General features: G+C 47.7%; 1 protein-coding gene across 1 annotated transcript; it reads left to right on the top strand.

Moving 5' to 3' along the window:
- Positions 1 to 3,689: 3,689 nt before the first annotated feature.
- Positions 3,690 to 12,992, top strand: LOC146615065 (uncharacterized). Its single transcript, XM_085375530.1, has 16 exons — positions 3,690 to 7,544; positions 7,614 to 7,907; positions 9,972 to 10,055; positions 10,172 to 10,227; positions 10,326 to 10,514; positions 10,652 to 10,792; positions 10,912 to 10,977; positions 11,078 to 11,209; positions 11,302 to 11,425; positions 11,516 to 11,667; positions 11,773 to 11,872; positions 12,002 to 12,078; positions 12,249 to 12,357; positions 12,457 to 12,514; positions 12,682 to 12,839; positions 12,921 to 12,992. The coding sequence occupies exons 1-16, from the start codon at positions 3,690 to 3,692 to the stop codon at positions 12,990 to 12,992; spliced, it is 5,667 nt and encodes a 1,888-aa protein (XP_085231656.1).
- Positions 12,993 to 13,957: the final 965 nt, after the last annotated feature.

Genomic DNA, 13,957 nt, shown 5'->3' with positions numbered 1-13,957 from the left:
TTGGAATTCCATGTGAAAGACCAATACAAAGTGGTGTACACGTGAGAAGTGGAACGAAAATCATACATGATTCCAAACATTTTTTACAGAGTGGGGTGTGCGTAATTATTCAGCCCCCTTTGGTCTGAGTGCAGTCAGTTGCCCATAGACATTGCCTGATGAGTGCCAATGACTAAATCGAGTGCACCTGTGTGTAATCTAATGTCAGTACAAATACAGCTGCTCTGTGACAGCCTCAGAGGTTGTCTAAGAGAATATTGGGAGCAACAACACCATGAAGTCCAAAGAACACACCAGACAGGTCAGGGATAAAGTTATTGAGACATTTAAAGCAGGCTTAGGCTACAAAAAGATTTCCCAAGCCTTGAACATCCCACGGAGCACTGTTCAAGCGATCATTCAGAAATGGAAGGAGTATGGCACAACTGTAAACCTACCAAGACAAGGCCGTCCACCTAAACTCACAGGCCGAACAAGGAGAGCGCTGATCAGAAATGCAGCCAAGAGGCCCATGGTGACTCTGGACGAGCTGCAGAGATCTACAGCTCAGGTGGGGGAATCTGTCCATAGGACAAGTATTAGTCGTGCACTGCACAAAGTTGGCCTTTATGGAAGAGCGGCAAGAAGAAAGCCATTGTTAATAGAAAATCATAAGAAGTCCCGTTTGCAGTTTGCCACAAGCCATGTAGGGGACACGGCAAACATGTGGAAGAAGGTGCTCTGGTCAGATGAGACCAAAATGGAACTTTTTGGCCAAAATGCAAAACGCTATGTGTGGCAGAAAACTAACACTGCACATCACTCTGAACACACCATCCCCACTGTCAAATATGGTGGTGGCAGCATCATGCTCTGGGGGTGCTTCTCTTCAACAGGGACAAGGAAGCTGGTCAGAGTTGATGGGAAGATGGATGGAGCCAAATACAGGGCAGTCTTGGAAGAAAACCTCTTGAAATCTGCAAAAGACTTGAGACTGGGGCGGAGGTTCACCTTCCAGCAGGACAACGACCCTAAACATAAAGCAAGGGCAACAATGGAATGGTTTAAAACAAAACATATCCATGTGTTAGGATGGCCCAGTCAAAGTCCAGATCTAAATCCAATCGAGAATCTGTGGCAAGATCTGAAAACTGCTGTTCACAAACGCTGCCCATCTGACTGAGCTGGAGCTGTTTTGCAAAGAAGAATGGGCAAGAATTTCAGTCTCTAGATGTGCAAAGCTGGTAGAGACAGACCCTAAAAGACTGGCAGCTGTAATTGCAGCAAAAGGTGGTTCTACAAAGTATTGAATCAGGGGGCTGAATAATTACGCACACCCCACTTTTCAGTTATTTATTTGTAAAAAAATGTTTGGAATCATGTATGATTTTCGTTCCAATTCTCACGTGTACACCACTTTGTATTGGTCTTTCACGTGGAATTCCAATAAAATTGATTCATGTTTGTGGCTGTAATGTGACAAAATGTGTAAAAGTTCAAGGGGGCCGAATACTTTTGCAAGCCACTGTAAACAAGGGGAAGATTAGAGGAGTCGAGACAGCTGGGAACCACAGCAGGAACAAAAAAGACGTAACGGGGTACTGAACGTAATACACACGAGACAATGGACTATCAAAATAAAACAAACCCGACAGATGCATACAAAACTCAAAACAATTAATAATTTACAAAAATTTAACACTTCAAACATAAAAACAGTGGGTCAAGACTAAGACCATGACAACTCCCACTCACTGGATATTTTCTCTTTTTCAGACCATTCAGAAAAATCCTGTAAATCCCAGAGATGGATGTGTGGGAAAATCCCAGCAGGCAAGCAGTGTCTGAAATAATCAGAACAGCCCATCTGACCATTGTTTCCCCCCTCACATTCGGATAATTGGTTTAAACTTCAGCAGGTTGTCTTGACCATATCTACATGTCGATATCCACTGAGTTGTGTGTGATTTGCTGTTTAGATATTTGCGTTAACAGTCAGTTGAACAGGAATACCTAATAAAGTGGCTGGTGACTGTATGTCTAGCCCCTGATGTGATCTTGTTTCCAGTATGACCATTAATGAAACAGTTTGTCACCCTTAAATCACTGAGTGATTTGTCCTGTACTTATACTGCCTGAAAAGTGAACGTGTTTGTTGTCACCCAGAGACTGTTATTACAACTGTAGTCATGAAAGCACATCAAAAAGCATTTTCACGTTTTCTTTCTGCCTGCTTTGTGCACACATTGTTACGCTTGTTCGCGAGCATGCAGGGGGTGATCATCACACCCCCGTCCCTCTGGTTTCTCTCTTTCTGTCTACGCCTGTGTGTGTGTTCGCATGAGACAACGGGGTTCTGACTGAAAAGGAACAACCTCTGCTCTGATTCCAGGGACACACAGCAGACACCTTTAAAGTTTAGATGGCCAGCCATTTCCCAATGTCTAAGTTATACCCACACACACGCACAGACTCACAAAGTTACACATGAAAGGGAAGAAACTTCCTGTCTAGAAAGATTCGATCTGCAGAACTCTGCTGGATTCTGTTTTACACTCGATTGAGTCTGTGTGCCACCCGAGGATATCTGTGCATTGTTTTCAGCTGTTTTTGCTATATTTGTCTCTTTTTTGCGTTTTGAGATTCCCACCTTATCACCATCATTATCACTGTGCACAACCCACCTGATTAAACAGCAAAGTCCCTTTGGATGTGGCTTTAACAGTGTATCACCGAATGCTCATTTTCAGGTTATCATGCCAGCTTTTCTGTTAGAAACCAGCAGTGTCTCAAAAGTGCAGACAAGGTATCCTTTGACATCAGTGGCTTGCTGAATGAATACTGGATGCTGAGGGTGTTTCACTCGGTGGTTAGTTTTAACTTTTTTAGACAGGAAACATTAGGAAACATTGGTTTGGTCTGGGGATTTGACAAAATGGCACTACCTGACATGCTTGTGATGAGAAACGGCTCGAGCAGTTGTGGTTTGGATTTTCACTGCTTTACAACCAACATTCACTGACAGCTCAGTGACAAATCCCTCCCACAGATGCCATGACCCAGTGTGTCAGGGGACAGACACTGCAGGACACATTGGATACAAATGAGCTACGCCATGCTTTGATAAGAATTTCAACTGCAATATTCATCAACATCAGAGATTCCTGATCTGTTTGCAAGAAAGGTTTGTCAGCAACTTTCCGACCACCTTTTTTTTGTAACTTTAGTCAACTGTAGTGCATGCTGATCCAGACCGCTCTCACTCCCGAGGTGTAACCAGACGTGTTGGCTGATCACATACTGGTTAAAATGATTTACCATTAGAGCAAAAATCCCCAGTTTGATGTTGCTTGCAGGGAGGGTTCATGCAGGGAGGATGTCAGGGTGGAAGGATAAATCGCCAAAACATTGGACAGTCTGTATTTTCTTTTTAATCATGGCCACAATCAATAGTTTTGTTATGTAACTGTGGCGGAGGCGTGGCCCCGGGCGCAGCTGCAGGGGAGGAGTGCAGCAGAAGGCTCAACAGGGCGGCGCTGCGAGGCCGGTAAGAACAGCTGATGGTGTTTATGTACTGATGATGGTCTCCCTTCGCTGTGTTTATAGTGAGACGGGGAGGGGCGGCCAGGGGGGAGATCAGCTGGGCTCGTGAGCTGTCAGACTGTACGACTGAGTCAGCTGTCAAAACTCAACACTCAAAGCTTCAATAAATGTGGAAGTTGGCAGTACATACCTGTGTGTGCGTGTGTTTGTGCCTGGTGTATTCCACAAGTGGTGCCGAAACCCAGGACAGTGCCGGTCGGGGAATGTCCGACCCACAGGCCGCGCCACCCGCCCAGCCTCTGCAATTCTTGGCGCAGATGCTAGCGGAGATGGCGACGATGAGCCGGGATCAGGCGGCCGACCAGCGTGCCCACCTGGCCGCGCTGCAGGAGCAGACGGACCGACAGACGCAAATTCTGGAACGGCTGGTCGGGGCCGCTGCCACGCCGAAGCCCTCGCCACTGTCGGTGGCGGTGCCCCGGATGGGGGACGGGGACGACCCACAAGTTTTTTTGGAGACCTTCCGTGCCACGGCGGAGGCTTGCCAATGGCCGCGGGAGGAGTGGGCTCCGCGGCTGCTCCCCCTGCTGTCTGGGGAGGCACAAACAGCGGCCCTGAGTCTGCCTCCGGCGTCGAGGAGCAGCTTCCCGGACGTGAGCCGGGCGGTGGTGGACAGGCTGGGGCTCACCGCCGAAGACCATCGCCGGCGGTTCCGGGCCTGTCGGCTGGCTACAACGGACCGACCATTTGCCTGGGCCCGGCAGCTGCGCGACGCGGCGGTGCGCTGGCTGCAACCGGGGGCATCGGAGGGCGAGACGAAGCTGGTGGACAAGGTGGTGCTGGAGCAGTTCACGGAGGGATTGCCAGCGGAGACGGCGAGATGGGTCCGGTGCCACCGGCCCGCAAGCTTGGAGGTAGCGGTGACGCTGGCGGAGGACCACCTTGCCGCTGGAGCAGGGGAACCCGGGGACGCCGGACGGAGGCCGAACAAACAGGCCCCAGTGCCGGCCCCGAGGCGCCGTGTGCCGGCACCAGGGCAGGCCGAGCGGCTGCCGGCGCTGAGCCCCACTAACCCTTTCGCGGCGTTGGTGCCGTCCAGGGGAGCCGAGCCAAGTGGAGCCGCCCCCGAGCCACGGAGAGCAGCACAGACGCCGGGGCCGGAGTGTTGGAAGTGCGGGCAGCCGGGGCACCTGAGGAGGGATTGTCCGCTTATGGAAGTGGGGCAGGTGTTCCGCGTTGCTGGCGCCCCAGCACCCTCCCCCGGTCCAGGAGGGACATACAGTATTCCGGTAAGGACTCGAGGGGGTATACGCCAGGCGTTGGTGGACACGGGCTGCACGCAGACCCTCGTACACCAAAGCTTGGTTCGCCCCGGGGCATTGCTGGAGGCAGAATGGGTGGAGGTGAGGTGTGTGCATGGTGATGTTCACAGGTATCCCATAGTGCCGCTGTTATTAAAGTATAAGGGCAAAATGCATAGAGTAACGGCGGCGGTTAGCCCGCGCCTGTCGCACCCCCTGATTCTGGGTACCAATTGGCCGGGGTTTCATCAGCTACTGGGGCAGTACGCGGGGGTGCGATCACGACCGGAAGCGGGGTGTAGCGTGTGCGCGGCATTCAGCGGTGACGCGGGGTCGTCCGACACCGACTCCGGGGGGGAGGAGCCGGCGGGTCCCTCACGGGACGTCCCGCCGGCCCCGGAAGTGTCCCCCATGGGTGATTTCCCACTGGAGCAGTCTCGTGACGGCACCCTACGCTCAGCCTTTGACCAAGTGATGGCTATTGATGGTCACGTGGTGCGCCCTGAGGCCGCGCAGACCTACCCGCGTTTCGTCTTATTAAACGACCGGTTATATCGAGTGAGTCGTGACACTCAGACCGAGGAAACACACACCCAGTTGTTGGTGCCGCAGGGCCGCCGGGAAACGCTTTTCCAGGCGGCCCACTATAACCCCATGGCAGGGCATATGGGCTACGAGAAAACTCTGGAGCGAATAACGGCCCGATTTTATTGGCCGGGCATCCGAGCGGATGTGCGCCGCTGGTGCGCGTCCTGCCCGGACTGCCAACTTGTTAACCAGCCGGCCATACCGAAAGCGCCTCTGCGCCCTCTCCCCCTCATTGAGGTCCCGTTTGAGCGCATCGGCATGGACCTCATCGGGCCGTTTCACCGGAGTGCACGCGGCTACCGCTTTGTGTTAGTCCTGGTGGATTACGCAACGCGGTACCCGGAAGCAGTTCCGCTGCGCACCATCTCTGCAAAGAGTGTGGCGCAGGCACTGTTTCAGGTCATCTCCCGAGTCGGAATCCCGAAAGAGATACTGACTGACCAGGGCACGTCGTTTATGTCTCGTACACTGCGGGAACTGTACGAATTACTGGGCGTTAAATCTATTCGGACCAGCGTCTACCACCCTCAGACTGACGGGCTGGTGGAGCGGCTGAATAAGACTTTAAAGTCCATGATTCGGAAGTTCATTAACGAGGATGAACGCAATTGGGATCACTGGCTAGACCCTCTGTTATTCGCAGTGCGGGAGGTGCCCCAGGCCTCCACGGGATTTTCTCCCTTTGAACTGCTGTTCGGCAGGAGGCCACGTGGGGTGCTCGACCTGATTAAAGAAAGCTGGGAGGACGGTCCGAGCCCCGCCAAAAATGAGATTCAGTACGTGTTGGACCTGAGAGCAAAACTCCACACTTTGGGGAGGTTGTCACGGGAGAATTTGCTCCAGGCTCAGCAGCGTCAGCAACGCCTGTATGACAGAGGGGCTAGGCTCAGGCAATTCTCACCGGGAGATAAAGTGCTTGTGTTACTCCCTACTTCCAGCTCGAAGTTGCTCGCCAAGTGGCAAGGACCCTTTGTGGTCACACGGCGAGTCGGGGACGTGGACTATGAGGTCGCTCGGTCGGACAGGGGAGGAGCCACGCAGATTTATCACCTCAATCTCCTCAAACTGTGGCGAGAGGTTGAAACCGCTTCTCTGGTGAGCTTGGTGAAGGAGAGAGATGAGTTGGGGCCTGAGGTGCCAAATTCTATCATTCCCGCCTCCCTCCCTTGTGATGACCATCTCACACAGGCCCAGAGAGCGGATGTTGTCGCGTTGCAACAGCGTTTTGCGGACGTGTTCTCCCCCCTGCCCGGCCGGACGTCCCTCATCGAGCACCATTTCGTGACGCAGCCTGGCGTGACGGTGCGTTCACGGCCCTACAGGCTCCCGGAGCACAAGCGAAAAATCGTGCAGAGGGAATTGGCGGAAATGCTGAGGATGGGAGTAATAGAAGAGTCGCACAGCGCCTGGTGTAGCCCCATCGTTCTGGTGGCGAAGAAGGATGGGTCTATACGGTTCTGTGTCGACTATCGCAGGGTGAACGAAGTGTCACGCTTTGATGCCTACCCCATGCCTCGGGTCGACGAGCTCCTGGACCGGTTAGGCACGGCCCGCTTTTTCACGACACTGGACTTAACCACGGGCTATTGGCAGATTCCCTTGTCTGCCGAGGCCAGGGAGAAAACGGCCTTCTCCACTCCGTACGGTTTGTACCAGTTCGTGACACTTCCGTTCGGCCTGTTCGGGGCCCCGGCCACTTTCCAGCGTCTCATGGACCGGGTACTGCGTCCGCACGCAGCGTATGCTGCCGCCTACCTGGATGACGTGATCATCCACAGCGACACCTGGGCGGAGCATGTGCTGCGGGTGGCCGCGGTCCTGGAGTCCCTGAGGGGGGCGGGGCTCACGGCCAATCCGAAGAAGTGCGCGGTTGGACGGAGGGAGGTGCAGTATCTGGGGTACCACCTGGGGGGCGGGCAGGTGCGTCCACAGGTGGAGAAGACGGCGGCTATCGCATCCTGCCCGCGCCCCAGGACGAAAAAGGAGGTGAGACGGTTCTTGGGGTTGGCGGGTTACTATCGTCGCTTTGTGCCGGGGTTTGCGCAGCTAACCAGCCCCCTGACCGATCTCACTCGAAAGGGTGCCCCGGATCTGGTCCAGTGGACGGGGCCGTGCCAGGCGGCGTTTGTGCAGGTGAAAAAGGCTCTCTGTGGGGAGCCGCTGCTTCACACTCCTAACTTTTCCCTCCCTTTTGTTCTGCAGACTGACGCCTCGGACAGAGGGCTGGGAGCCGTTTTGTCCCAGCAGGTGAGGGGGGCTGACCGCCCTGTCCTATACATCAGCCGGAAGCTAGCGGAGCGCGAGCGCCGGTACAGCACCGTGGAGAAGGAGTGCCTGGCCATCCGGTGGGCGGTCGGCTCCCTGCGCTATTACCTCCTGGGACGCTCATTCACCCTCTGTTCGGACCACGCCCCGCTGCAGTGGCTCCACCGCATGAAGGATGCCAACGCCCGGATCACCCGGTGGTATCTGGCGTTGCAGCCCTTTAAGTTCAAGGTGATCCATAGGCCGGGGGCGCAGATGGCGGTGGCCGATTTCCTCTCTCGCTCGCGGGGGGCGGGGGGGGGGGGGGGGGGGGGGGGGAGTTGGCTCGGCCGGACGGCTCCCCGGCCTCGAACGGGCGGTGGGGGTGTGTGGCGGAGGCGTGGCCCCGGGCGCAGCTGCAGGGGAGGAGTGCAGCAGAAGGCTCAACAGGGCGGCGCTGCGAGGCCGGTAAGAACAGCTGATGGTGTTTATGTACTGATGATGGTCTCCCTTCGCTGTGTTTATAGTGAGACGGGGAGGGGCGGCCAGGGGGGAGATCAGCTGGGCTCGTGAGCTGTCAGACTGTACGACTGAGTCAGCTGTCAAAACTCAACACTCAAAGCTTCAATAAATGTGGAAGTTGGCAGTACATACCTGTGTGTGCGTGTGTTTGTGCCTGGTGTATTCCACAGTAACAAAATCAATTTGTTATTCAACTGTCCTTTTAAAAAGCAAAGACACATGATGCCATGGAGGTGATAAAAGCATCGGGTAAGAAAACCCTTCTGTAATAATTGTGACATATTATGTCATTTATTTCAAAATATACTAGTAGAGCGTCTAAATTTCTGCTGAAATCTGGACGAAATATCTTATCGTGAAGGCTGTGTAAAGATCAAAAGCTCCAGAATATGTTCACTGGATTAAATTGATTGTTCTGTCAGTTAAATCAATTTGGCTCAGCTTAAGGAAGATTGTGATCACAGTTAAAAGAAAGCAGTGTTGTTTAGAAGGCAGGATGTGAACACTGGTATTCAATATGATTATATTTAGACCCAACCAAACACCCAAACTTCAATAAGAATTTCTTTCTAAATTATAACATTATCTGTCTGTCTGTCCATCCATCCATCCACTTTCTTCAGCAGAAAATGGTGAGCAGTTGAGGTACAGCAAAATTTATTAGTGTGGATGCTGTTTAAGTAATCTTTATTATTATTTTTCTGTTTTATTATGTATTCTGTACGTTTTTTTGACTCTGACTATTTCAACACCGTTCAACTTAGAAAAACCCTTCAACCACCGTTAGATTCCTCTTCTTTAGGACATGTGTGCTTTTATTTTTCTCATTTTTAACATTTATATTTTTTAAATATTCAACTTTATTCAACAAAGATTTATAATGTATTTCAATGGGGAGACCCTTCAAATCCTCATTCAACTTACTCCTCTTTCCACTCTAACTAGCCTAGAGCCACCATTCAAACTTTAAAACGAGCCTCCCTTGGTATGTTTGTTTTATGGCATTACTGATGTTGGTTTTCTTGTTTCTAAACAGAAATTCCTTCTACGTCTCAAAAGAGGTAAAGAAATGTGTGACTCTTTAATGCTGCTGGAGATATTTATAGCAGTGGTTTAGTGTGAGCTCTTTTATTTCCCCTTTATTGTTATTTTTCTTCCGCCTTGTGTGTTTATATCATTTTTACAGCTTCTAGTTTTGTCTATTATTTATATCGATTCAGAGATTAGTTGAAAATATAGAGTGTAAATGTACAAAATACATGATTTTGTTCATTTTGGTATTCAATAACAGTTATTAATTTTTCTTTGCAATATCCAGGATGTACTCCTTGTTAAAAATTTCCACTTTGAAAAATAACATTTACACTTTTGTCCTCATCAGCGTCCTGGAGGCTTCTGTTGCTGCCACACCACCTAACTATGAAAATGGCACCACTACTTGTCTCCCGAATCCCTGGAACTGGGTCCGTGACACTACTAGAGATAGTCCTTTTCAGGACCAGTGTTTGGCTTGCTCTCTGGGAACAACAAAAAATTAAACAAATAAATTAATAATAAAATAAAATGAAGAAATCATTTATTTAATTTGTCCGGAGGCTTCTGTTGCTGCCACACCACCTAACCATGAAAATGGTAAAAAGAAAAGGAAGAAGAGAAAATGGAGACACTTCTTCTGCTGTTTCTCGGTTTGCTTTTACAGAAAACACGTGAAATGCATATTCTCCTTAAAATGTACTTGTTCATTTTAAGTGACTTTACTTTTTTAATAACATTATGTTTGTTTGTTCTCTACAGGAAACTGACAGCGATACAGAGGCAGAGACCAACACTGTAAAGCCACAAAAAAAGTCTCGCTGGTCTATTTTCAAATTCTGGAAGGTATGTTTTACGGAAAGAGTCACTGTCATCAAGCATTTACTCATCACAATAAAATGGGAGAAATTAAGAGCAATGAAGCACACAGCTATGTCCTGTCTTTTGGTTTCTTTCTACAGAGAAAAAGGCAGGTTGCTCCTGAAACAACATTGGAACCTGATAAAATCAGTGACAAGTGAGGGAAACTTTAATCTTCTCACTTTAAAGCAAAATTCTTTTGGGATCCTCTGGTTGCAGATTTGATACTTGACATCCTTTTGTATATTTTTGCAGATTAAAGAACATGCAGCATGACTGTACACCTGCCGAGGCAGCACCACCTCAAGAAGACTGCCTGGAAACAGAAGGCCGAGAACTGGAAGTCCAGCCTCCACCGAACAGTTCAGAGGACCCAGTACAGGTCATTTGCCCCCGAGCAGGACAACCAGAATGCCCCGAGGACAAAACTACAGACATTCCCAGGTAAGTGCTTTTAATATTTTGGCAGAGTGCTTATCAAAATAAACATTAGATGGTTGAATGCTGTTCTCCAGAGAGACAATGTTTGTTTGTTGTCTTGTTGTGCTTGCTATGCATCCCTGACTCCTTTCTTCATCCAGCAGCACCCATAAGGAAGGTGGTGAAAGTTCCCACCAGGTTAAAAACACCACTGAAAACGGTGAGCCATCAGACCTGAGTTGGGACACTTTGATTATGGAGTTTCTGGAACAAGAGCATGTATGGGAGCAGGTGGTTGACATGTAAGAGAAAAACGTCAAAATGTTTAAGCTTCAAAGCTCATGCATACATGCACATACACTGCTTAGCGTCTTGACATCTTTCCTAATTGTGTGTTCGTGTTTTTACCTTTTTGCAATAGTGTAGCGAAACATTTGAACGATGGAAAAATAACGGAAAATAAAATTCAGACTGTGGACCACTTCGGGTGAGTACACGTGGTGCACGAGGACCAAAGCTCACTTTGTCAAAATGGAGAAAATGAACTATTTTACACTGATACTGTAAACTTTGTGTATGTGTGGCAGGTTTCCAAACACTGCAAACACCTGCTACATGAACTCCTGCCTGCAGAGCCTGCTCAACACTGACGAGTTCATTAGAGACATCAGCCATCAGGAGACTTTGTGGAGAGCAGTCCCAGAAGCTCAGCTCTTAAGGTGTGCTACGTCAACCTTCTACTTTCTTCAAAAAGCTGAAGAGCAAAGATATCTAACACCAGAAATGTCTGTTTACCCTTTCCTTTTTACAGAAGGCTCATTGACATCAGGGACTGTCATAATTCAAGAGATTATGGCCTTAAAAAACATCGCCTAAAATCTTTTAAGGAGGCATTCAGCAAACATGCTCCTGAATACAAAGGCAGTGCACAGAAAGTATGTCAGCTATTTGGACATTTTGTTTTTTTTCCTTTACTTTCTAATGTTTATGTTCTGTTTTAAATCTCCTCTGTGTTTTTCTTTCAGGATGCTCATGAATTCCTAACCTTGTTCCTCAATGAGATCAAAAGCCTTTCACCTCACCTGAAGAGGAAAGCAGCTCTCCTGGGCCGAAGTTATACCTGCCCAGTAGAAGACCATCATGTTTTCAAAATGGAAAACATGAGGACATGCAAGAGGTAAGCCCGTCATTCAGAAACACAGGGCTGATTGCAACGTTTTCATATACCTCTTTTCCTCCTACCTGATCATTACTTTAACTATGTTACTCCTTAAATGTGTAGCTGCGGTCACCAATCATCACACCAAGAGGAATTCACCAGCTTGTCTCTTGACCTGGTTCCAGAGGGGTCTGTTAAAAACATGTTAGAGACATACTTGAAGGTAAGATCAGAAATTCCAGTAGAGATATAGTATCACTGATCTTAACACACCTTTTTTGTTAGTGTTTGTGTGCATATGTTGTGATTTTTTTTCTACCATAAAGCCTGTTTTCTCTGTGCTGTTGTTCAGGAACAAAAAATAGAATTTCTCTGTGATTGTGGAGGGACGACCTCGGAAGTGAAGCCGTCTTTTCATACACTGCCAAGGTGAGTAAGGTCACATCAGAATTGATCGACTGACCTGGTTTCCAAACTGTGGTGCAAAAAACAGAGTTTTTAAGACAACACTTGAGCAGTCATTTTGTCCCATCTTTGGTTTGTGTTTGTCACTCATTCTTCTTGTTTTGTACCTTGGGTTTTTTTTTCTTTTCTGTCAGAGTTCTCATTTTGCACCTGAAGAGGTTTGGCTTTATAAAAACCTGCAAGCTTCAGAAGGTGAATGACCCCGTCAGGCTGCAGAGGGACTTGGTGGTGTCATCCAAACAGGTAAAAACAGACTGCAGAACATCTCAGAGATTCAGCTTAATTATCACACTGATGTGAGACTTTATGAAACTAACACTCTTTGGATTTGTTCCTTCTCAGGGTGATGGTTGTTACAGTCTTATAAGCATCATTAGTCACTATGGAGGAACAGAATCAGGTAAAACAACTGACTTGTTACAAACAGAAAATGATTTAACAGAGCTTGCTACTTTTCAGTGAAGGACTCACACACAAATGCTTTTGATGTTCTAAGAAGCACTAAGTACAAATCATGAATCAGTTGACTTTTAGAAGTTGGATTCATTTGTCTTAATGTGATCTCAGGACACTACATCTGTAATTCCGTGCATCCTGATGCGAGCCCGCAGGTTACATCAGATCCTTGGCTCACCTATAATGATGCACAGGTGCTCCACACAACCGGATGTGCAGTTTTTGAGGAACAGCAGCACTCAGCCTACATCCTGTTTTACAAGAGAAACGTAAGAAGCTCATCCTGAAGTGAGATAATTTTTAAATGTCCTATTACCTTGTTCATCAGTTTTGTCTTCATTCTAAAACAGGATGTGGAAGCAAGTTACAGCCATCATCATGCTGAAAAGGAAGGAGCAACAGTCGTCTCAGACAAATTTTAGGTAAGTATTGCCCTTAGGAGGAAGGGTCCTCCCAGAGAGCCTGGCTCCTCCTAAGATTTCTTCCTCCAGGAGGGAGTTTTTTCTTACCACCGTCGCCTCACATTGACTGGTCTCATCGTCAGAGACATTGTTAACCTCCTAAGGCCTGATTCTGAAATTATTCATTTATCATTGGATCATTGACAACCATGTAGGGTGAAAATCTTTAATTGTCCTTTTATAACATTTTAACAAGTTAATGTCCCCTGCTGCATGTTTCTTGTTTTGGCTGAACTTCATCAGCTCAAAAAACACACCGTGCTGTGGTTTACTAAAAGAACTCATGTACGGGACACACTGAAAGCACGTTTACAACGTTTAATTAACTAAGTCAAGATCAGTTAACAACAGCTGAATGAAAGATTTACTTTTTCTCATTGGTAAAATGGTCCAATGAGGTCCATGCGACTCACTAAAAAGATCCGGATCTTTCAGCTCCCAACCAGCTCTTCAGGTTGTTTTGTTGCTTTAATTAATTTATTATTAACAACAATATAAAATTATGCACAAAAGGAATTAGTAATGTACAAAAAAAAAACAACCTGTGGTTTTATTTATATATACACACTGTTTATATACACACTGTTTACTGCTACAACTACACGTTTCTTTTTCAGGTATTTATTAATAATTGACTTTATGTATATGTATATATTGTACTATTCTTAGTTAGCGTATTGTCTGTCTTGTTAATGTTTGTTTATAATGGAGCACTGTAACAAAAAAATAATTTCCCCCAGGGATCAATAAAGTATTCTGATTCTGATATATGTTTATTATTTTATTTTATTTTTTCTACAATTAAATTCCGGTATTTTCAACTTCTTCATATTAGTTTATCATTTTATTCTTATAGCAGATTTTAAATTGAGAAACATTTGTACAACACTTAAGATGATCATTGAGACAATTCCAGTTTCTTATGC

The sequence above is a fragment of the Diplotaxodon limnothrissa genome, linkage group LG17 (assembly GCF_057381915.1).
Source record: "Diplotaxodon limnothrissa isolate DT_005_m linkage group LG17, D_limnothrissa_male_GT1.1, whole genome shotgun sequence".
In the NCBI taxonomy this organism is placed as follows: domain Eukaryota; kingdom Metazoa; phylum Chordata; class Actinopteri; order Cichliformes; family Cichlidae; genus Diplotaxodon; species Diplotaxodon limnothrissa.
Note: the sequence above shows the minus strand (reverse complement) of the source record. Positions and strands in the feature narration are given on the sequence as shown.

Bases quoted from the DNA above. Each gene is read 5' to 3' on its own strand.
- LOC146615065 (XM_085375530.1), top strand. From the start codon at position 3,690: ATGTGGAAGTTGGCAGTACATACCTGTGTGTGCGTGTGTTTGTGCCTG. The intron at 10,228-10,325 runs GTGAGGGAAACT...ATATTTTTGCAG, and splicing joins CCTGATAAAATCAGTGACAA to ATTAAAGAACATGCAGCATG. The intron at 11,668-11,772 runs GTAAGCCCGTCA...TTAAATGTGTAG, and splicing joins AACATGAGGACATGCAAGAG to CTGCGGTCACCAATCATCAC.